At 37.0% G+C, this 22,979-nt stretch overlaps 1 protein-coding gene across 1 annotated transcript; it reads right to left on the bottom strand.

Annotated features, from left to right (window-relative positions):
* Positions 1-793: 793 nt before the first annotated feature.
* On the bottom strand, positions 794-22,221 carry lgi3 (leucine-rich repeat LGI family, member 3). Its single transcript, XM_055167537.2, has 10 exons — positions 22,017-22,221; positions 20,762-21,042; positions 17,610-17,681; positions 12,281-12,352; positions 10,542-10,613; positions 8,911-8,982; positions 8,661-8,830; positions 7,911-8,075; positions 6,708-6,798; positions 794-3,647 (listed from the first exon to the last, which is right to left on the bottom strand). Exons 1-10 carry the CDS (start codon positions 22,098-22,100, stop codon positions 2,918-2,920), a joined length of 1,809 nt encoding a protein of 602 aa, XP_055023512.2. The 5' UTR covers positions 22,101-22,221; the 3' UTR covers positions 794-2,917.
* Positions 22,222-22,979: the final 758 nt, after the last annotated feature.

The raw sequence follows: 22,979 nt of genomic DNA, 5'->3' as shown, positions 1-22,979 counted from the left end.
TCTATTAGCTAGTTTATTTCTGCATCAAATTATTTTTACTGAACATGGATTGGATCTAATTAACATTCAACTGACCAACATAATAAGAGAGGCACAAATTAAGCTAAAACAAATATAATAAGACAGCATGACAACCTTCAAAGGTGGTTTTTGCTATTCAGCATTTATTTTATTAACAACATTAACTCGTTTTTTACATATAATGGATTTCTTTATGCAGTTAATTAATAAACAATCGGTATCGGCCTTTCTCGTGCTATTGCCGATATGCCGATGGTTTCAAATTCATCAAAAATCGGCCGATAAATATCGGCGGCCGATACATCGGTGCATCACTAATACAAATATAATTTGTCATTTAAATGTCATTAAGTGTTAACACTCTGTCAAATAGTTTTATAACATCATCATGAATATTTTTCTTGACCTCAACTACAGTGGTACAAATATAATTTTTTATTAAAATGTCATTAAGTGTAAATACTCTGTCAAATAGTTTTATAACAACGTCATAAATATTCTTCAATTCATAATGGGTTAAAAGTTTTCTCCATGTGTTTAAGAAATAAAATTAATCATCCAATAAAAAATAATAATAAAATAATTAAAATTTATAAAATTATATTTGATTGCATTTGGAGAACGAGTCACCTAAAATAAATGAAAACAGTACAATAGTGGGTTAAGCCATGCAGTGTTGAATCCATATTGATAGATAAAAATGTTATTTACATTAAATGTATTCATTAAATTAATGAAATGTAATGTTTTATTAGTTTTTTCTTCTATGTCAGAAAATGTCAGACCCCTCTGTGTGAGGAAGAACAAGTTCTGTTAGTTGTCAGTTTTTTATGTATTTGCACATACATAAAGTAAAGTACAATATTTTGATGTGTCTGTTGCATTTTGATAAGGTATTTGACATATCATTAACAATTAATGACATTTAAATGACAGTTTAATGTAATTTTAATCCATAAAGCAGGTAGTTTCTTAAGTTTGATCATTATTCTGATGTGTCATGATTATGACAGATTTATGACAAGTTATGATGTACTGACTTATGTCAAGTTGTCATACAAAGACATCTCAAACAATGTCATCTTTGTATTAATTCAGTGCTTCTCAAATAGTGGGTCGGGACCCCCAGGGGGGGCTCGAAGCGACACCAGGGGGGGCGCACGAGCCCCCGGGGAAAATACTTTTTCAGGAAGTGATTTCTAATGTCACTTAAAGACATTACACCCCAATCACGATAGGCCACTTGATTTTTTTTATTATTATTATGTATTGGTTATATTTAATTTAATTTTTCAGTATCAAATGGTCAAAAAACATTATACTTTATATAAGGATTGATTTTTTTATTTCAGGCAAATTGATGCATTTTAAGTCTTTTCTGTTACAGACTAAAAACAATGTTATTCTTTGTTGTAAGCTGATCGATATTTCTTTTTTTGTTTTCTTTTTGTGTTTTCTCAATGTTAATAAGGATACAACGTTTTGCAGATGTGTAATTTTATAGACAAATTATACTATTTACAGTCGTGGCGGAGAGTTGGGGGGGCGCGAAATGTTTACTTCTTCTTAGGGGGGGCGTGACAGAAAATAATTGAGAAGCACTAATTGAACAAATGACACTTAATGACAGTGCATGTATGTCATGATTATGAAGTTGTCATGCCAGTCCCATAAAGACCCCTTCAAGTAAAGTGTTACAGAATATTCCAAAGCAGATTTACAGTTTATACCGCCTTACAATCCTCAAAAAACAACCTAAATCCAACAGTCGGGAAAAGAAACCTTAAAACAATACAGCACAAATAAAAAATATGGATCAAAGTACGTACAGTGCAAGGATCCACTAGTTTGAAAACCCCTGATCTGGCTCTAATGGACTTGATGAAATGAACATGCTATTTTTGTCAGGGGCAAATACTTTTTAAAAGGGGTCATATGATGCAATTTCATGTTTTCCTTTATCTTAAGTGTGTAGGTATTTGTGCATGTATGAGATCTGTTACAAAGTCTGATATTATTATGTTATGGTGATAAATGGATCAGGGTGTGGCCAGTGGCGACTCGTAACTTCTTTTCATCATGTGTGTGGGTCATGTCAAAATATGTGTTCGACACGTCATGTGAACCAACAGTATGTGCATCGCGTGTCATGTCAAAATGCGTGTCTGCTACAGAAGCTTCGTAAGGGTTTATGATAAAGAGACCCTCGCGTTTGCTAGATACTTGCTCAATCTCATGTATAATCAGATTTCAGTGTTAAAGGCGGGGTGTGTGATTTTTGAAAAACACTTTGGAAAGTGTTCGGGCCGACTACTGAAACAAACATGTAGCCAATCAGCAATCAGTTGTGTATGTGTGGGGCGGGTCTATCAAAAGAAGGTCCACATTCTATTGGCGTAGGAGTGTGTTTGTTTAGGTGATTTCAAATATCAACATTGGCTTTCAGAGATCCTGCACCCCGCCTTTAAGTGAGTGTCTTGCGAAACGTGAGCGTCTCTTTTATCATGTACCCACATTTTGACATGACATGCACATAGGTTCCCAACATATTTTGACATGACAAGCCACACATGACACCCTGAACACATATTTAGCTTTCCAAGAAGGCACCGTCCGCCACTGGGTGTGGCATCTGTCTAAACATTTTAGATGAAATTTCTAAGCAATGCACATACTGTTAAGAGTTAAATATAGCAATGCAGATGTTAAATGTTTGCTTGTTAAGGCCCAAATGCATAATCATTTTATAGTTTTATGTGTTTGTGTTGATAATGGCTTGACAATAGTCAATGTTACAGTGTTACAGACCTAATTTGCATGTGAATGAAGTGTAGAATGTTTCCTATCCTTGGCATTTATGCACACATAGCCTGAGAGCCACATGATCATCAGCAGCCTACTTGGCACTGAGGTCCACCAATAAATGCTGGTAGGCCATGGTTTTTCCCTTAAAACTGGCGGCAAGCAGAATATCCTTATTGTCGATGGAGACCAGGCTGAACCCTCGAGGTGCCAGCATGTTCAGTTCTTGAAAGGGCTGAAACCTTTGAGTGAGGTCGTCCCAGAGATAAATCCGAGAGAAGGAATAATCGCTTCCCAGCAGAAGGTACTGCCTCACTCCTACACTGAACGGATACACGGCCATAGAGCCACGTGACGGCAGGGTTTGGATCTCCACGAACCGTTGGCTGTCCCAGCGCAGGATCTTCGAGTCTCCTATGAAGCGCGTGAGGCAGAGGTATAGGACTTTTCGCACCCAGAAGTGCTTGACCATCTGGACGTCGCCCGAATCGGTGATGAGGGACTGGTAGACAAATTGTCGTTGGTTTTGGTTCCACTGATAGACCGCCGGGGGCTGAGAGGAGCTAGAGAGTATGAGACGAGGTTTGCCATCCACCTCGAGAAAGTCAATATGAGTGTCTCTGTGCCACGGATGAAGGGACTGGTGCGAGTAAAATCCGTTACTGTTCCAGCGGTACAAGCTGGTGGATCCGGCTTTAGAGCTATCAACTACCACAAAATACCAGTCTCCTTCGATCTGGAAAGTCTCAATGAAGTTGGGCTTACGCACACGGGTGCTGTCGATATCCTGGATTTTGACGAAGCGCAGTGGGGCCTCCTCCCATCTGGCAAAAATAAAATCAACTGTTATGATAGTATTCAATTAAATTCATATCCAACTGTAGCACATTTTTACAAAAAAAGCTTTATATGAAAATAGGAAATACAGACACATGAAATAAAATATGTAGATGGTTGTCACAGTTAAAGGTGCAGTGTGTAATTTTTAGAACGATCTCTTGTCAGAAATGCAAAATAATATACAAAACTATATTATCAGGGGTATATAATCAATAATAAAGACCTTTTATAATGAACCGTTATGTGTTTATAACGAGACCTTTTTATCTACATACACTGAGGGTCCCCTTACATGGAAGTTGCCATTTTGTGCTGCCATTTTTCTACAGAAGCCCTTAACGGACAAATATTTTTACAAAGTTGTCTCCGACGATGACATGTTTGTCCGGTGGCGGCTATCGTAGCTTCTCTATGTGTCTCAAAAGCGAGGGGTGAGCCGTGGACTAAGCCGTTGGTTGCAATTCGCAACCTCACCACTAGATGCCGCTAAAATTTACACACTGCACCTTTAAGGATATGTAGCTCAGAGGCTTTGCTATAGAAAGCCAACAACAAGTAATTCAACAACAACAATAAATAGCACTACAAATAAATGTCACATGACATAACTTGTATATATTCATAATTTTGTTAAATAAATAAAGTTTCCATTCTGAATTTTATGCAGTTTCGTACCTTACCCTGTATACACGCTCGTCAAAATGAAACATTAAATATGATTTGTCAGATTATTATTATTATTAAAATTATTAGTTCTTTTATTATTTTCCCATTTAAAGCGTTGTTCTGCGTTGCATTAAGGCAGTGCTTCTCAATTATTTTCTGTCACGCCCCCCCTAGGAAGAAGTAAACATTTTGCGCCCCCTAACTCTCCGCCGCGACTGTAAATAGTATAATTTATCTATAAAATGACACATCTGCAAAACATTGTATCCTTATTAACATTAAAGAAAACACAAAAAAAGAAATATCAATCAACTTACAGCAAAGAATAACTTTATTAACATTGTTTTTAAGTCTGTAACAGAAAAGACTTAAAATGCATCAATTTGCCTGAAAAAAAAAATCAATTCTTGTTTAAAGTATAATATTTTTTGACCGTTTGAGACTGAAAAATTTAATTAAATATAATCAATAAATAATAATAAAAACTCAAGCGGCTTATCAGCGTGATTGGGGTCTTTAAGTGACAGTGCAAAAAAATCACTTCCTGAAAAAGTATTTTTCCCCAGGAATAAGCAAATGTAATTTTTTTTTTGATATTTTGACATAAAAAATTCAAAATGATCTCTGATTTGTTGAAATCGGACAAAAAAAAATGACAGAGCTACACCTGTTTGAAGTTTCAAAAAAAAAAAAATCACTGTAACCATACCTTAAAATCATGGGTAAAACTAATAGATTTGGTACACACACAGTCAAAAACAATATCTATAGGAAAAATATGTGTTACACTTTTTTCTTTCTTTTATTGTTTGATTGACATTAACTCTTTCCCCGCCCTTACGAGTAATCTCGTCAATTAAGAGAAAACTTGCATGAAAAAATGTGTTCCTGATTAAGTTTGATGGTAATCTGTAATTCCGCGACTATCCACTAGCGCACTTACACAATTTATAAAAAAAAAAAGCAAAAAAGTATTTACAAATTTTAAACTCTGTGTATGTTTTGATAATCGTTCTGAATCTGATCTCTCATAAAAAATCCTTCACAAAAAAAGCAATTATTTCAGCTTTTTGCTAAAAAGTATTTTTTTAAAGAAAATACCCTTATTTAAAGGAACAGCATGTAGGATTGTGGCCAAAACTGGTACTGCAATCACAAAACTTGTGGTTAAAACTGGTTTTGCAATCACACAACTGGTGGCCAATACACAACATGACAACATAAACATCAGTTTAGGGCTGCAACTCCACCTTTTAAATGACAATATCCTGGCCGGACCACTGTTGTGAGTGATATAAGTATTTGAAATGAAAATGATTTCTTAATGTCTAGAGACATATCAGGGCCATTTTATGATTAATTGATATAAATTTCTTACATACTGTTCCTTTAAGGGTTTATAAGCAGAGAAAAAATATAGATAGGATGAAACGTTTTTCCCCCTGTGTTGTCTGTTTGTTGATTGTGCGTTTGAAAGCAGAGGATCTGTTCTTTCATTTGATATATTCGTATGTTTATATATTTTTAGAAGAAAATTTTCCTGGAATTAGATATTACGCACTGCCCGAAAAAAGCCCCCTGCTGCAGCCATGTTACATCAGCAATTATTACGCCAGAATGAGAGTATAGTCCTAGCCATATCGGCCTAGAAAATCGCAACTATTAATTTTCCGTCGGTCTTAGCACACGATAGTAACCACAGAAGAGTCAAGTTTCAAATAGAAAAAAATCGAAACTCTTTGGTTATTTACAGCGCGACGCCAATGGTCCAACCAGATTCAATGGATTATGCCAAGCTACTCCAAAAGTAGTACCGCCAGACCCGGAGATCAGCTGAATGGATTCTAAAACAGTAAAAATCAAATGTTTAACTCTAGAAGAGCTGGAAAATGAGAATATTTTCAAAAAAAGTGAAGTGTCTCTTTAACATGGTCTTACTCGATCAATATTAAAGCAGCACTAAAGAGTTTTTGCTCTTTGCTCCCCCTACAGGTTGGAAGCGGAATTGTCCATTACCCACTGTCATAAATACTTCAGCAAAGCTGGCTCTGATTGGATTGTAAGTCTGCCGAGAAGCAAGTTTTTGTAGTTTTCACTCGAACTACAGACCGCGACCCGACGGTTGGAAACTTCTTTAGTGCAGTTTTGGCCGATAGAGGGCTGCAAAGTCGAGTGGATGAACGACTGAAACTTTCTTGGAAACGTTATTTTAAGGTAAAAAAAAAACCCTCTTTGGTGTTGCTAAGATATCAAGGTTATGTTTTCACTGAATGTTCTTTGGATGATTTTATGTAGAAAACAGTAAATCACAGAAAAATGTCTTTAACTAAATGTTTCAGTCTGCAACATAATGTAAACAGCAGAGCAAATAGACTTACTTGTAGATATGGGATCCTCCAAAGAGCTGGGCGACAACCATGTAGAGAGTGTTGTTGATAACCACAGGTTTGCAGTAGACAGCAGAGCGAGCTGGAACGCACACACAACAGTATTTCACATTTACATTTGACATTTTCAATAGATAAGAATGCACTTTAAAGATTAAATCAATGTTGTGTTTTTGAGTTCATTTTAAAAATCAAAACTGAAATTTCCCGAACCCTAATACCATTATGTTTATTGGTATGGACAGAATGGTAAAATACAGGAAATCCCAGGAAAAACGGGTATGGGAATGAGCTGTAGACTGAGCTGTTGGCTGCAATTCACAATCTCACCACTAGATGCCGCTAAAAATCTACACACTAGTCCTTTAATGCGAGAAAAAACATTCTCACTGTCAAATTATCTCAAATGATCACCTTTATTTGAATTTTTACTCTCTGCAGCAACATAAAGTTTACTATAGCCAGTTAGGCACAAATGTGTGAGCACTTTAATTTTATTCGCAATAAATTTCATCATAATGCCACCGATCTAGTAGCATTGTTCGACCGTCTCTTGCAATGCATCAAGCAAGCATATAAAATAAGGCTCATGGTCCAGGAATATAATGACAAAATCAACCCTGGGTCACAAGACCAGTCAGAAGTCAGACGGGTATATTTGTAGAAATAGCCAACAATACATTATATGGGTCAAAATTATCAATTTTTTATGCAAAAAATCATTAGGATATCAAGTAAAGATCATGTTCTATAAAATATTTAGTTAATTTCCTACATCCGTAAAATACAAAAACATTTATTTATTATTAGTAATGTGTGTTTTAAACCATACATCATGGAAAGCTAATTTATTCAAATCTATAAATCTCAATTTTAAAAACTTGACCCTTATGACTGGTTTTATGGTCCAGGGTCACATATACAGTACTCTCCAAAAGTCTTCAGCTCACACCTTAATACTGTTTTTAATACCTCATACAAATTTCCTGTTTTTCTGGTTGTTTTCTAATAAAGAGACTAAATAATTATATATGATTACTATACCACTGCAAAAACAACCAATCTAATAGTGGCATGGTGGCCTCAGACATTTGCACAGTATTTTATACATGTACCCATGCTTTGTTATTATTCAGTCTATCTTTTAAAACAAGTAAAAAGAATTAAATTACAGCTCTGTAGTTTTTGACTTACATGTGATGTTATAATGTGTCTTGAAAAGCATGTCCACATGATCCCATATGAACACGGTACAGATTCCAGTGTTGGGCTGAGCGAAAACCACATACTGGTCATCGTTGAACTCGTATGACTCCACGGACAAAGACTGGAATGAGTATGTCTCATACACTGCAAAATCTTGAGGAGTAGAAGGGTTCGTATAATTAGTGTAGTGTACATTAAGTAGTGTGCATAAGTTTATATAAGTTTACACTTTTAAAAATAAAGTTGCTTCATGATGCCATAGAAGAACCATTTTTGCTCTTATTATTGCACATGCACAACAATTATACCAAAATTTGGATAAACGCTTCCTTGCCAATGACGAGTTTTAACTGCAATCCATATTTCTGCTATTATCCACTAGGTGGCGCTCGTACACAACTTATAAAGCACTGAAGCATCCACTGATCCAAAAACAGTATGTTTTGATCATCGTTCTGAATCTGATTTCTAACAAAAGTCCTTCACAATAATGCAATTATCTCATCTTTTTGCTCAAAATTTGGTATTTTTGAAGAAACCTACCAATATTTGAGAGGTGATAAAGAGAGAACAAATGAAGCTGGTGTTGGCTGACAACTTTTTTTAAAAAACTGGTGGGGAAAGAGTTAAAATGTCTATGCAGTTCAGATGAATACCCAGCACCGACTGTGCATGAACTGACCCTGGATCAGACTGAGCTGATTACAAATATTGATCAGGAAAAGTGAATGAACTTACCCGCACTAATGCAGTTAAAGTCACGTGGAGTGAGGTCGTGGATGCGTCTGCCCTGAAACTCAAAAGGACTATCGCAGTATATGGCTGGAACCGAGGTGTTTGTCTTCTCCATCCAGTCGACCAACCATTTGATCTTACAATCGCAACGGAACGAGTTTCCTCGCAGATCTCTGGAAGAAATTAAGAAATATGCCATGAAAACACACATTCATCTGTAAATCCACTCTGTGAGGTATTGTATTGTACATACAAGTCTGTGAGGATGTCCAGGGATTTGAAGAGATCTCTGGGCAGAAACTGCAGGTTGTTATTGGATAGAGATCTGAAATGGCAAAATCCAAATCACAGGCATTCATATTAATTACACTCCTCATCCTTTAAGTTTCATCTAGAAAGGACAATGAATGACAAATTTAGGTCATTATACTAGAGTATACAACGTTTGTCCAATGTTCATTACACAAAATAAGTACCTCAGCTGTCCCTGGGGCAGTACCCTTTAAAAAAGTCCTAAAATGTTACATTAGATATATTCACTCACCTACAGCATTATTAGGAACACCTGTTCAATTTCTCGTTAATGCAATTATCTAATCAACCAATCACATGGAAGTTGCTTCAATGCATTTAGGGGTGTGTGGTACTGGTCAAGACAATCTCCTGAACTCCAAACTGAATGTCAGAATGGAAAGGTGATTTAAGCAATTTTGAGTGTGGCATGGTTGTTGGTGCCAGATGGGCCGGTCTGAGTATTTCACAATCTGCTCAGTTACTGGGATTTTCACACACAACCATTTCTAAGGTTTACGAAGAATGGTGTGAAAAGGGAACATCCAGTATGTGACAGTCCTGTAGGCAAAAATGCCTTGTTGATGCTAGAGGTCAGAGGAGAATGAGCCGACTGATTCAAGCTGATAGAAGAGCAACTTTGACTGAAATAACCACTCGTTACAACAGAGGTATGAAGCAAAGCATTTGTGAAGCCACAACACGCACAACCTTGAGGCGGATGGGCTACAACAGCAGAAGACCCCACTGGGTAACACTCATCTCTACTACAAATAGGAAAAAGAGGCTCCAATTTGCACGAGCTCACCAAAATTGGACAGTTGAAGACTGGAAAAATGTTGCCTGGTCTGATGAGTCTCGATTTCTGTTGAGTCATTCAGATGGTAGAGTCAGAATTTGGCATAAAGAGAATGAGAACATGGATCCATCATGCCTTGTTACCACTGTGCAGGCTGGTGGTGGTGGTGTAATGGTGTGGGGGGTGTTTTACTTGGCACACTTTAGGCCCCTTAGTGCCAATTGGGCATCATTTAAATGCCGCGGCCTACCTGAGCATTGTTTCTGACCATGTCCATCCCTTAATGACCACCATGTACTCATCCTCTGATGGCTACTTTCAGCAGGATAATGCACCATGTCACAAAGCTCGAATCATTTCAAATTGGTTTCTTGAACATGACAATGAGTTCACTGTACTAAAATGGCCCCCACAGTCACAGATCTCAACCCAATAGAGCATCTTTGGGATGTGGTGGAACGGGAGCTTTGTGCCCTGGATGTGCATCCCACAAATCTCCATCAACTGCAAGATGCTATCCTATCAATATGGGCCAACATTTCTAAAGAATGCTTTCAGCACCTTATTAAATCAATGCCACATAGAATTAGGGCAGGTCTGAATGTGAAATGGGGTCCAACACAGTATTAGTATGGTGTTCCTAATAATCCTTTAGGTGAGTGTACATTTGGTAGCAGTATGTGCCTTTGGCATTCTATTATGAACTTTTTAGGGCCAAAGCTGTACTTTTTGAAAGGGTATACCACCCCAGAGCATTTTTTAAGTGCATGCAGGTGGAACAGGAATATACTTACAGATGTGTCAAAGATTTTAGTCCTCTGAATGTGTGCTTGGACAGAGCTTGGATGTCATTGTTTTCAATAAATCTGAAAGGATCAAGAACGTGGGAATACAATAAATAATTGAAAGAAACCCATTTGTCGCATAATAGAATACGCGTATATAGGATTAAAAGTCATTAAAAGATTTAGGATTGTGTGATTAGAGACATAAAACATTAGGATGGGGTATTGATCAAAAGCATCTTCTCTACCTTCCTATTTATAATGAACAGTAAAGACGAAGAGGAACGCAGCCTGCTGTCTTCCTAATGGATTCATGCGTCATAGCATTGAGGAAGACTATTAAGGTTTAGGTAGAGCATGCTTGCCTCTGCAGAGATAAAGATGGGCTCTGCAGAGATGTCTTATTAAAGCTTTTAGCTTAATGACATGGAGGTTGTGAGTGTTTTCATTAGTGCTAAAAGCTTTCTGTAATAGCAAGGAATCGCCCTCTCTCTCTCTCTCTCATCTCATTCCCTCTCTTTCTGCATTTATAGTGCTGAGCCGCTGACAATGCTTTAGTGTTTGTCTTCTCCGGACAAAGGTAACTGAATCTTAAAAGGGATTTATAGGAAACAGCACAGCTTGCACAAAGATGAAAGATACGAGCATGCACGTGCATAAAGTCTTAGTGACCAAAGCAATTATTTAAATCTTTAAACTTTATATGAATCAAATATTCATACTTGTCAAAATGACAAACTGACTTTGCAATGGATTTGACCACAACTTAATTTATAGGAAATTATAGAAAAAAATACAAAATCCTTGGTGAATCAGTATTAATAATTTGGCAGCATCATTGAACCATCTTGAATTTAGCAAAAAATATATATTTTTAGTGAGACCAGCAGAGGGTGCTCACCCTGTGGTCTGTGTGGGTCTTAACACAGTCTTTCGGATGAGACGTTACACGAGGTCCTGACTCTCTGTGGTCGTTAAAGGGATACTTCACCGATTTAGCATTCAGCTTTGTATCTGTAGAAACCCGGCAGTATTACTGAATGACCATGTTTCCCTCCATCATTTCCCCCTGAGAGGAGAGATATCTGCATTTTGGTTCTGCAAAAAAGTCCTCCGATGATGCAAAAATCGTCATATTACATCATCGGAGGACTTTTTTGCAGAACCAAAATGCAGATATCTCTCCTCTCAGGGGGAAATGAGGGAGGGAAACATGGTCATTCAGTAATACTGCCGGGTTTCTACAGATACAAAGCTGAATGCTAAATCGGTGAAGTATCCCTTTAAAAATCCCAGGATGTTATTTGAAAAAGAGTAGGGGTGTGTCCCGGCATCCTGGCCAAACTTGCCCATTGGCCTACTAATCATTTCCTCATAAATTGATTGGCTATATCACTCTGTCTCCTCTCCACTAATAAGCTGGTGTGTGGTGGGCGTTCTGGTACAATATGGCTGTTGTTGCATCATCCAGGTGGATACTGCACATTGGTGGTGGTTGAAAAGAATCCCCCTTTCATATGTAAAGTGCTGCAGAAAAGCGCTATATAATATGTAATGAATTATTATTATTATTATTAATATCTGAAATACACTATGTCTCAAATATTATTCTATCAGGCCATTAGGTCAGTGATTCATCTATTTTCCCATTGACCTATCCAAGCCCTCATCCATACTGTACATTACATACATGCATCAACTCATGTCTGAAATACTTTTTATAATACAGCAACAGAAAAAATGCTTACAGGTACTGCAGGTGTCCAAGGCCAGCAAATGCATCAGCAGAAATCAAAGAAAATGTGTTTGAGTTCAACAGCCTGGGCAAAATAAAGAGAGAGAGACAAAGAAAGACACATTAGAGCAGTGGTTTTCAAACTGGGGGCCGCAAGATGGTGCCAGGGGGCTCCAGTTTTATGACATTTTATGACATACATAAATTTATCATGTATTCTGTGTAATTAAACCTAAAAAAATAAGGCTACTAACCAAAAGCACTACTTTTTTGTATAATTTATTGGTTTTTTTTAATTAAAATGTTGAGTTTTAGAACAGTTTTTTGTCACAAATTTTTTTTGGGGGGCCCCGGAGGAATGCACTGTACACAAGGGGGGCCGCACGCTGAAAAAGTACATTTCATTACGCTATAGGCCTACATCTGAATTGTAGTATAAACAGTAATAGCTGCCGTCCAATGTTAGCCTTCTCTGAAACAAGGTGGGAAAAAGACGTACAGAATTGCACCCATACCAGCTTTACAGTACCTTTAACTTTAGTCTTATTATATCTTTAGGGTAATGGTTAAACACCTACCCAACGCAACAAGTGATAATTGACTTGATCTTTTTAAAACCCATTCATACATTTGCTAGACTTCTTAACATTGAACCCATTCCCTCCCAGCCTTTTTTTTTAAAGTTGCCCGCCAGCATTTTTTTGTGATTTTCACAAAAGTTGCACAAAATGCCTTTCAGGAAAATTGTCTTGTATAAATATATAAACATACAAATATCACAAATGAAATAATAGGCCTCTGCTTTCAAACAAACAAAATGGGGGAAAAAGCTTCATCCTATCTTCGTTTGGTTTCTTCAAAATACACAATTTTGAGCAAAAAGCTGAAATAATAGCATTTTTGTAAATGTTGTCAGATTTAGAACGATGATAAAACATACACAGAGTTTAAAATTTGTAAAATTAGTTTTTGCTTCAGTTTTTTATAAATTAGGTAAGATGCCATCTAGTGTATAATAACGTAATTACAGGTCACCGTAAAAACTCGCCAGGGAAGCGTCATTGGCAGGGAAATGTTTTCTCTTAATTGACGAGATAACTCGTCAATGGCGGGGAGTTAATATTTAAGAATAGCAGCCCTTTTTGAGTGGGGGGTTGGTGAAAAGGTGATATACACCTTTAAATTAATATAGCTCTGGCATTTTTTTTTTTTTTTTTTGGTCTAGAAGCCTAATTTTGGTTTTAATTTTGATAATTTTTGGCTTTAAAGAAGACACTTCAAGGTTTTTTTAGGGAAGTGTCTAGAGGTGAAAATATATATATTTTTTTAAAGTTTACATTTATTTGTAATAATTAAAAATGCAATATAGTATAATTTTTAATACATAAAATTGTCAAAAAACTGAGGTTTGTGCTGGCTTGCTTTGAGGTTTGCTGCATACTTGTGTCACAAATTAATAAATTACAGTTACTGCATTATTATTACTGCTAAAAGGTTTTGAAATATGAAAACTACATTCTTAGACCTTTCCAACAATATATAGTTTGTCGTGATAGATTAACATTTACATAGAAAATATTGAAATAAAGCTAGGTGTCCCGCTCACGGGACAGCGCCAATTAACGGTAATACCCATTAATACTTTAGTCCAGTGGTCTTCGGGCCACCCATCCCAGAATGTTTCCTTATATGAAACACCTGATTTTATTTATCAGGCTCCTACCAGAATGTTTGAAATGTTTCCTTAAAGGGATAGTTCACTTTAAAATGAAATTTCTGTCATTTACTCATCCTCATGTTTTTCTAAACCTGTATGAATTTCTTTTTCTAATGAACACAAAAGAAGATATTTTGAGAAATGATGGTAAACACACAGCAGATAGTGACCATTGACTTCCATAGTAGGAACAAATATTTTGAAAGTATTGTGATAAATGATGAAGAAAATATTTTAATAAATGATGGTAAGCACACAGTTGATGGTACCCATTAAATTCCATCATATTTTATTTATTCCTACTATGGAAGTCAATGGTCACTATAATCTTTCAGATTAACGCAATCAGAGTTACATTAGAAAATTGGGCTGCACGGTATTGAGAAAATATGCAATTCTACTGTGCTAACAGTATTTCTTGCTGTATATTGTTTCCCGTCAGCGCATTCTCACGAAATTACGTACCTATAGTCATGTAATTTCTTATTCTTTTTTGTGATACTGTCACAAATTTCCGCGTTTTTTATCGTATCAGGTAGTTTTAGAGATGTAACTTTCATACTGAAATAAACATACATATGAAGAGTTTGGTTCCAAAACGCGATAAACGCCATTTTTGAAAAAAATGAGTTACTGCCAAAATCAGTATTATATCAGGTCAGTAGTTAAAAGTAAATTCTTAATTTTACGCAAAATCCAATATCCGCCGTGTTATTCTGTCATCTTTTCTCCCTTTTTTCCCAAAATGCGACAAACGCCACTGCTCCTTTTTTACAGAACGCAATAAATCCATTTCTGATATTACAGCCCACCAGTCACGCAATGTAAACAAACAATGGCGGACGCGCTGAGTACACGGAGTCCTAGTTTTCCTCATCTACTTTGTACTTCGTGATCAACAAACAAAACAAAATAATACTTTAATTGCATCGCTAAACCTGTGATGGTTTTCTGTGATGGGAAAGAAACGTAAGCCATCAGCATCTAATAATTTCCTTGAGAGGCACTCGGGAGACGGGTGCTTGTTCTCCCGACAGCATCAAGCTTCTCATGCTTACACATTGACCCCAGAGGATCTTATGAAAAACTTTCCAGAATTTTACTCAAAGTCAACGAAAATCGAGCAGGACCAAAAACATTTTACAGCTGATCTCTGTGAAAGACGTTAAGCGAGGACGTCAAGTAACCGCAATGACAGTGATCTTAATATGACAAAGTAAGTGTTTTGATTAATGACATTAATGTTTATATTTTTAATTAGTGTGTACAACTAGTCAACTAAATGAATATAACATGGCAAAGATGAATGCACATTTATATAGGCTATTGATTCAATAGATTTATAGCATTTTGAATAAAAACTTGTCATGGATTTATTGCATTTTGTGGAAAAAATTATCCGTTTTTATAATAAATCTTTGAAAATCAACTTATGGATTTGAATTTTTTATGTTTTTATAACCTAAAGATGCTGTGTGAAAGTTTGTAACAGAAAATAGTGGTTTTCATTTTGTCACTTTCTTGGTATAGAAAACACGTTTTTACCAAAATTTGTCAAAATGGATTTATTGCGTTTTGGAACCAAACTCTTCATATATAGGTAATACATATTCTTCTGATGTAATTAAATATAATTCAGGTTAAAAACAAATTCAGATGTATCAAGGTTTTTTTAGGCACAAGTTTGTCGCTGTAGTTTTCCTCGCTCGTCTCTGCTCCTGCCATATTTATTTTCCACTCTCTGCTTTGAGCCGTTAGGTTCACCTTTGTGTTCACCAATAGAATAACAGTATAAGAACTACTTGTTATTTACTAAGGCCCCTTCTGATTGGTCTAATTTGAACAATATAAACATGCAACACACAAATGATAGACACGTAAAATAAATTGAAGTTACCACAACTCTCTGCGATATGGATATCGCACATACTGATATTAAAATAACAATAATTTTTGATATGTCGTGCAGCCCTACTAGAAAATGTCCTGGCTCTTCCAAGCTTTATAATGATGTTAAACCGTGCTACGGATTTTGACCCCAAAAAGTGCAGAGGTAATTCACACGACTCCAATGGATTCATACAAATTGAGGATTTTTGATGTGACTTTGTCATAAAAATATCAGCGCTCCCAAAAATGAGGTTTATCAAGTTTTGCTCACGTTTGACAGGGTTCCCACACCTTAGTTAACCTTAAATTGAAGGACCTTTTAAAGGACTTTCCAGGTCCAATACCCTCAAATTCAAGGACTAAATGTGGCGACACATTTCAAGTGAGAGCAAGGTAACATCGTGTTACCTTTAAAGATACATTGTTACAGTTCCCTTTCGAGGGAACTCGTGCTGCGCACTGTGGTGACACTTTGGGGACGCCTCCAGGGGTAAGTGTGTCTGAATGTGTATATCAAATTCAACCAATGGTGAGGCTTAACGACAAAGACAGGGTGGCGCTTTCGCTATCTGAAATATTGCCAAAAACTGAGTTTCAGGGATGCAGGAAGTATGGCAAGTGAAACGCAGCGTCTTGTTCCCTTCTCAGGGAACAACAGTTACATACGTAACCCAAAACGTTTTCATGTGTTAAACACAACTAAAGCATTGTGGTATGAATCAACATTCACATACAGAAGATATAAGCATTTAAAGCTAACAGTTTAGCACGTGTGCTTAAAAGTTAAAACGACTAGAATTTTTATGATATTATCCTACACTACACAGGGAATAATATGGATTTTTTTAAGGAAAACTACTTGCATAAAATAGATTCCAGCAATTTCAATGACCTGTATCTATGTATGTATATTTTCAAAAGCTTCCCAGGGCCTTGAATTTTTCCCCCCAGATTCACAAACTTTTAAGGACCCATGGGAACCCTGGTTTGAGTACAAAAATATAATATGGTACACTCTTAGAAAGGATGTGTTAATTTTATACACATCATTGTGCTGTAAGCTTTTAACACATTATGTGTAATTTTAACACATTATGAGTCATTTTGTGTTGATTTTGTGTTCAAGTATAACACATGTTGTGTTAAAAGTAACACAAAATGTGTTGTTTCAATAATAACACAGAGATGGGTGGATTCCAGGACGACGCAGTTAGTGTGTTGTCCCAGAATCAACACTAATGTGTTGTTTTTAACACATTCGTTCTTAGAGTGTAGACACACACACAATATATGGTAAACACAATCACACACGCACAAACACAGCGGTGTTGCTTTATGCCATGTAACTGCTATGCAAATTATTTTAGATTGATCCGTAAGGATTTTATGGTGATAGATGATTTGTATCTTTGAAAACTAATACAGACAATTTTTTCTAAATATGATTTTTAGGACAGTTTTAATTTGTTGACTGATCAGTGAGTAAAGAACTGGCGTACTGTCATTTGAAAACAAGCTTGTCTCTGTCACAGACATAGGAATGATAGAGAAGTCATTGTTATGTGAGTATAGGCAGTCTGTAAATGCAGCCTCTGTTACTGATACACTGCTCAGACAAACACACGCGCACGTGACAGACACGACCTTTTATTTTACCTTATATTTTCACAGTTGCAAACACAAAGGCCAGAATAGATAAATGGAGAGAGAGAGATCAATAGGCATAAGTACTCACAAGAACTGCAATAGCTGCATATGTGAAAAAGCTCCTTCAGGAATCGTTGTAAATGCAGCGTTCACCATAGTCCTGAAGTGAAATAAGACCATCATCATTAGAATCACCACATATACACTTCTTGTTACAAAACTTGTTTTTACTTTAGAAAAATAGGTTTAAGAAGATTTTCCAAAATAAATAAACTCAATTTAAAGGTAGCCACAGTAAAACTGTATTTATCTAGGCATAGATGAATAATAAGAGTTGTGTACATGGTAATGACTTATCGTGAGCCTCAAACACTGTCCTCCTCCTTATCTAAACCTCATGCATGCAAAAGACCGCTGGAAAACAGACCAATCTCAACATAACACCAACTGTGATGTTACAATCGTGATTTACGCCCCAACATTAAATTACACATTCATTTAATTACACTGTTGTTACAATGCTAAAAACAAAGTTGTGCTGAGGTAGCGCTATATGCTAGTTAATGCTATATGCTAGCGTTTAGGCTGAAGTTTTACTATTGACGTTACAGTTACGTTTTACAGGTCCATACTTAAAAAAACACAAACTTGCCACTCAGCCTGTATCTTTGTATGATACAGGCTCAACATAAGGTCTGTTTACACCCACAAAGAGCTACTAAAATGAGCCACACTGAGAAACAGCCAATCAGAGGAGAGCTCATCATTATTATTCATGACCCTTTCAAATAAGGTAATAATAGACTATTTCATTCTAAAGGCAAATCCTAGGGTTGTAAATGGATATGTAAAACAATCTCTGTATATTTTTTCACTTACAGGTGAAGTGTGTACATTTTTGTGGCATCTAGTGGTGAGGTTGCGCATTGCAACCAACGGCTGTGTTCACTGCTCCCCCTTGCTTTTGAAACGCATAGTGAAGCTACATTAGCTGCCACTGGACAAACATGTCATTGTCGGAGACAACTTAGTAAAAAATTATTGTCCGTTAAGGGCTTCTGTAGAAATATGGCGGCACAAAATGGCGATTTCCATGTAAGGGGACCCTCAGTGTATGTAGATAAAAACATCTCATTCTAATGTAATACAAACATAATGGTTCATTATGAAAGGTCTTTCTACACCCCTGATCATATAGTTTTGTATATTATTTTACATTTCTTTCAAGAGATCCTTCTAAAAATTACACACTGCACCTTTAATAAAGCCACATACCTTCCATGTAGATATCAGAGAACAATTTAACAGATTATTTCAATGCATTCTTTAACTCCTTTAACTTAAGGTTTTCCAGAAAGGGTAGAGAGAGACATGCTAACTATTTTTAATGTCTTTCTTTCTTCTGCACTATTTGCACAACACTTTAAAGTGCTAGCTGGTCACCACAACCAAACCATCCCATAATTAAGCTGTACGGCTATATTTAAGCAACAGTATGATTATAACAAGATAAACCAAATGTCAAGTGTAAAACCTGACCTCAGTCAAACCCCATTTTGTGTTACATCACAACAAAATCTTAATGCTGTGACATAATGGAGCTGTCCTGTGACCAGACCGCATGTAGCAGAGATTGAGGCTGGTTTTTACACTTACACCACTCACTGAATATGTTTTGTTTTGTCATACTGTATACACTGTAATAAATGAAAAGTTTTCAAGCCACAACACCAGAAAAAAAGATACAAAAGCTGTTACTGGGGCAGTACCCTTTAAAGGCACACCGCAGAACTTTTTGGCCACTAGGGGCACTAGACATGTATTTTTCAGAGGGCACAAGCACCGCAGCACTGTCGCAAAGGAAAAGAAGACAACTCTTTAGGTCACAAAGTCATATCATATGAATATAATTTCACGGGTTTTATTTTTTTCAAACGCCAAAAGATCGCGTAGCTCACGTTTACAAGCCAGTTGTAACGGTTGTCGCTTGGTTAAAGTTTATATAAAAAAAAATGCCTTAAAGAGGAATCGAACACGGGTCGCCCATGTCGTAGGTCCATGACACTACTACGACACCACAGAGTCACATGATAGAAATCACTTTCTACACTCCCCAAGTAGCCTCCAGCAAAATTCACGTTCAGAAAAAAAAATTGTGTTCGAGCGCCAGACAGGACTTATATATGCCCAAGCAATATAACATTACTAACTAGTCCAAAAGCATGACGGCCAAGCATCGTTTAGGAACCCCTCCTCTAGTTTACGCCAGCGAGCGAACGCTTGCCCAATATTGATCCTTGTCCTTCCTTTTATTCTGTCACTCTCCTGTTTTCTCTTTCTGGTCTTCCTCTTTTTTGGTTTCTTTTTCTTAGTTGCTGGTTCGGCCATGACAAAGACATCAGGAAAATAAATAGTTGCGCTCTCACGTACGAATTTGAGGAAGTGACGTATGCCGTAAAGCAGTCAAATTTTGTAGTTCTTTTTGTTACTACCCGAAACACCAAGTTTAAAAGTACGAGTAAAAGCGATATAGACCCCGTCAGGCTACGGTAGACATGCCATTCAACCTATTTTAAGTCGATGTACCATCACAAGAGTCTTGAAAATATATTATGAAGGTTGAAAAACTACAAAGTGTCACTTTAAAAAGGCTAATATGTACCATTTAGGTACACAAATTTATTTTTTGAAAAGGTACCGCCCCAGTGACAGCTTTTGGACCTTTATTTCTGAAAGTGCACGATTGGATAAAATATAGACAAACCCTAGAAAATTTCTAAGGTAAACCTTTTAAATAAAATCATCCTTTTATACAGCTAACCTTTGACTTGAATATATGCATTTTAGTTAGTGGGGTTAAATTTGACTAACAATTATTCTGATGATATATCACAGAATGAAAGTTTTTTGAAACCAACATACAAACCTTTACTGCTTTGCATCCAAAGCAACCTAAAGCACATTCAGTATCTTATAAATGTATACATTTGACCAATTCATGGATACTGTGGGAATCAAACCTTTAAGCTTTGTGTTGCTAGCACGATGCACTGCCAACTGAAGTAAAACATGACAACTTCCATATGTCAACTATTTTCATTTCATGTTAAAAGTTTCTTTGAAAAGTACAAGTGCGTGAGAATTAGGGTTTGGTTTTACAATACTATAGTACTCTACTATGTATAAAGGAATCAAATAACAAACAGGCTGATGTACAACGTACTCAATACTCATACTCACAATGAGATGATTCCCGGTGGGAAGCTCTTGGGAATGGCTTTGGTATCCACGCAGAAGGCACTGTCTTTAGTACACGAGCAGGTCGCTGGACACCGTGGGATTTTAGGAGCCTTGCGGCCCACAGTGAACCCAAGCATACAGAAAAGCAGCAGACAAACAGTTAGACGCCAGTCTGGCCATCGCAGCATCCGCCTGGGCCTCGCTTCCAACATCATATGCACCTTCTCTTCTCCTGTTGTACGGCTGGAGACAAGGATGAGGTGCTGTGGTATAATTGGTCCCTGTTGTGAAAACAGCAGGACAACGTAAAATCCAAATGGAGATGTGATGTTGTTATGCTCAGAGTGAGCCAGTCACAGATAGAGAGGGCAGTGAATGGTGTTCCCTGTGTGCGCGTCTATCAGTGTGTATTAGATTTTCTCTCTGTGGTCTGCAGTTTTCTCTGCTCTCTCTCTCTCTTTTAGCGGTGCAGCTGTCAGACTGCAGGAGTGTGTGTGCGTGTGTGTGTACTCAGCAACCCTAATGCAAACCCTGAATTATTCACTTACACTCACACTTAAGCAGGAGATGGGGAGATGGGCTATCCCGGGCCTGAAAGAGGGTCCTGACCGGAAGTATTAAGCATTGATAGTGTGCTTTAACATTTCTAAGCAATCAGGCATATGATTTATGATTCTGCATTGATATCAGGACACACTGCAGTGCTGCAGAATTGCAGGTACTGACCCCATTTTTATTTGACACTGAACAACCAAAAGGTATCATTTTAACCATAAGTCAGCAGTTTTTACTAACCAACATCTAAACACATTCATATACCATCTAAAACTATATATGCATGCATTATCACTCTTTGGTCACATTTCTAATAGCTAATCCTAATAACAGAACCATTTATTTACATTTACTGTACCCTGCTGAAAAAAACAGCATCAAACCAGCATGGGAATTATGCTGGTCTTGCTGGTTTAGCTGGTGCTAATGCTGGTTTAGTACTGGTTTAGCTGGTGCTAATGCTGGTGCTGGTTTAGCGGGTGTTCACTAGCAAACCGGCACCAAAAAACAACATATGTTGGTCTTGCTGGTATGCTGTTTTTTTTTCAGCAGGGCAGTAGTGCTTGCCCATCCAAAATATTGCATATTGGCCTAAATCATCGAGCCAACCCCAGTGTTTCAATAATATTTGGGGGACATAAACGTGATATATTCTAAGTCCTATGATCAAATCAAATTATCAAATATTAACATTGGTAACCTGTAGGGATGCTCCGATCGATCGGCCAATGATGCTGCTGCTGCTGCTGCTTCTTCTTCTTTGGTGTTTTACGGCAGCTCGCATGCAGTTTCCAATGATGCTTGCTATTCTTCTCAATGAATTACGGTGAAATGCCGCTACATCCAAAAGCCAGGGGGCGCCCTCGTGCAGAAACTCAATATGCGCTGCAGACGAAAAACCATAGACAGACCCGCAGCTCCAGGAAATGGCTTAAGGATATATTGCTGTTCTTCAAATATTTTCAGGTATTTTCATGATAATAAAGAATATGTATAATGATTATGTTTGACGAGTGTTGCTTTTTCAAATGCATGTTTTAAACGACTCAAACTAACAGTGATTTCAGATTGATAAGGACTTACTAAAGCTGTAGCACATGAAATAGCTGTGAGCGATCGACCACGTATTATTAGTGTATATCGGCATTTTTCGGAGCACCCCTAGTTTTCCTGCGTTACAATTTGCATACAACCATCCTAAACAGTATTCGAAATTTGAACTAGTATGCCTCAAATTATGAAACGGTTAGTTCCGGTCCTTGGTTCTGATTGGTCAATAGAGGGTATGCATTGACGTCACTTTTCCACGTGACTACGCCGGAACTCGCCACGTCGAGTGGCAAACGTTCAACAAAATTGTTGGTTTTCATAGGAGCTGCGGCGAAAATGCCAGTAAAACTAGGGATGGGAGAAACGAAGTTTTTCGAAGCTTCGAATCAATTGAACCAATTGCTTTGAAAATTGATTCAGTTTTTCGAAGCAGTTTGAAACACCACACACGATGGCGACCCCTGCTGGTCAAAATAGTGTAAAAGCAGATATGTCCAAACATTTTACACTTTTTTTATTTACAAAATAATAGCAAGATTTTTATTAAAATATTTTTTAAAAATTATTACAAATTATAATACTATTATCAGCTTAAATTAAATTTAGTTGGACT

This window comes from Misgurnus anguillicaudatus, chromosome 5 (genome assembly GCF_027580225.2).
Source record: "Misgurnus anguillicaudatus chromosome 5, ASM2758022v2, whole genome shotgun sequence".
Taxonomy (NCBI): domain Eukaryota; kingdom Metazoa; phylum Chordata; class Actinopteri; order Cypriniformes; family Cobitidae; genus Misgurnus; species Misgurnus anguillicaudatus.
The sequence above is the reverse complement of the archived record's forward strand: the minus strand, read 5'-3'. Positions and strand labels throughout refer to the sequence as shown.

Bases quoted from the DNA above. Each gene is read 5' to 3' on its own strand.
- lgi3 (XM_055167537.2), bottom strand. From the start codon at position 22,100: ATGCGAGCTGCCGTAAAACACCAAAGAAGAAGAAGCAGCAGCAGCAGC. The intron at 10,614-12,280 runs GTAAGCATTTTT...TGATCCTTTCAG, and splicing joins CTTGGACACCTGCAGTACCT to ATTTATTGAAAACAATGACA. The intron at 3,648-6,707 runs GTAAGTCTATTT...TATTTTTGCCAG, and splicing joins GGAGGATCCCATATCTACAA to ATGGGAGGAGGCCCCACTGC.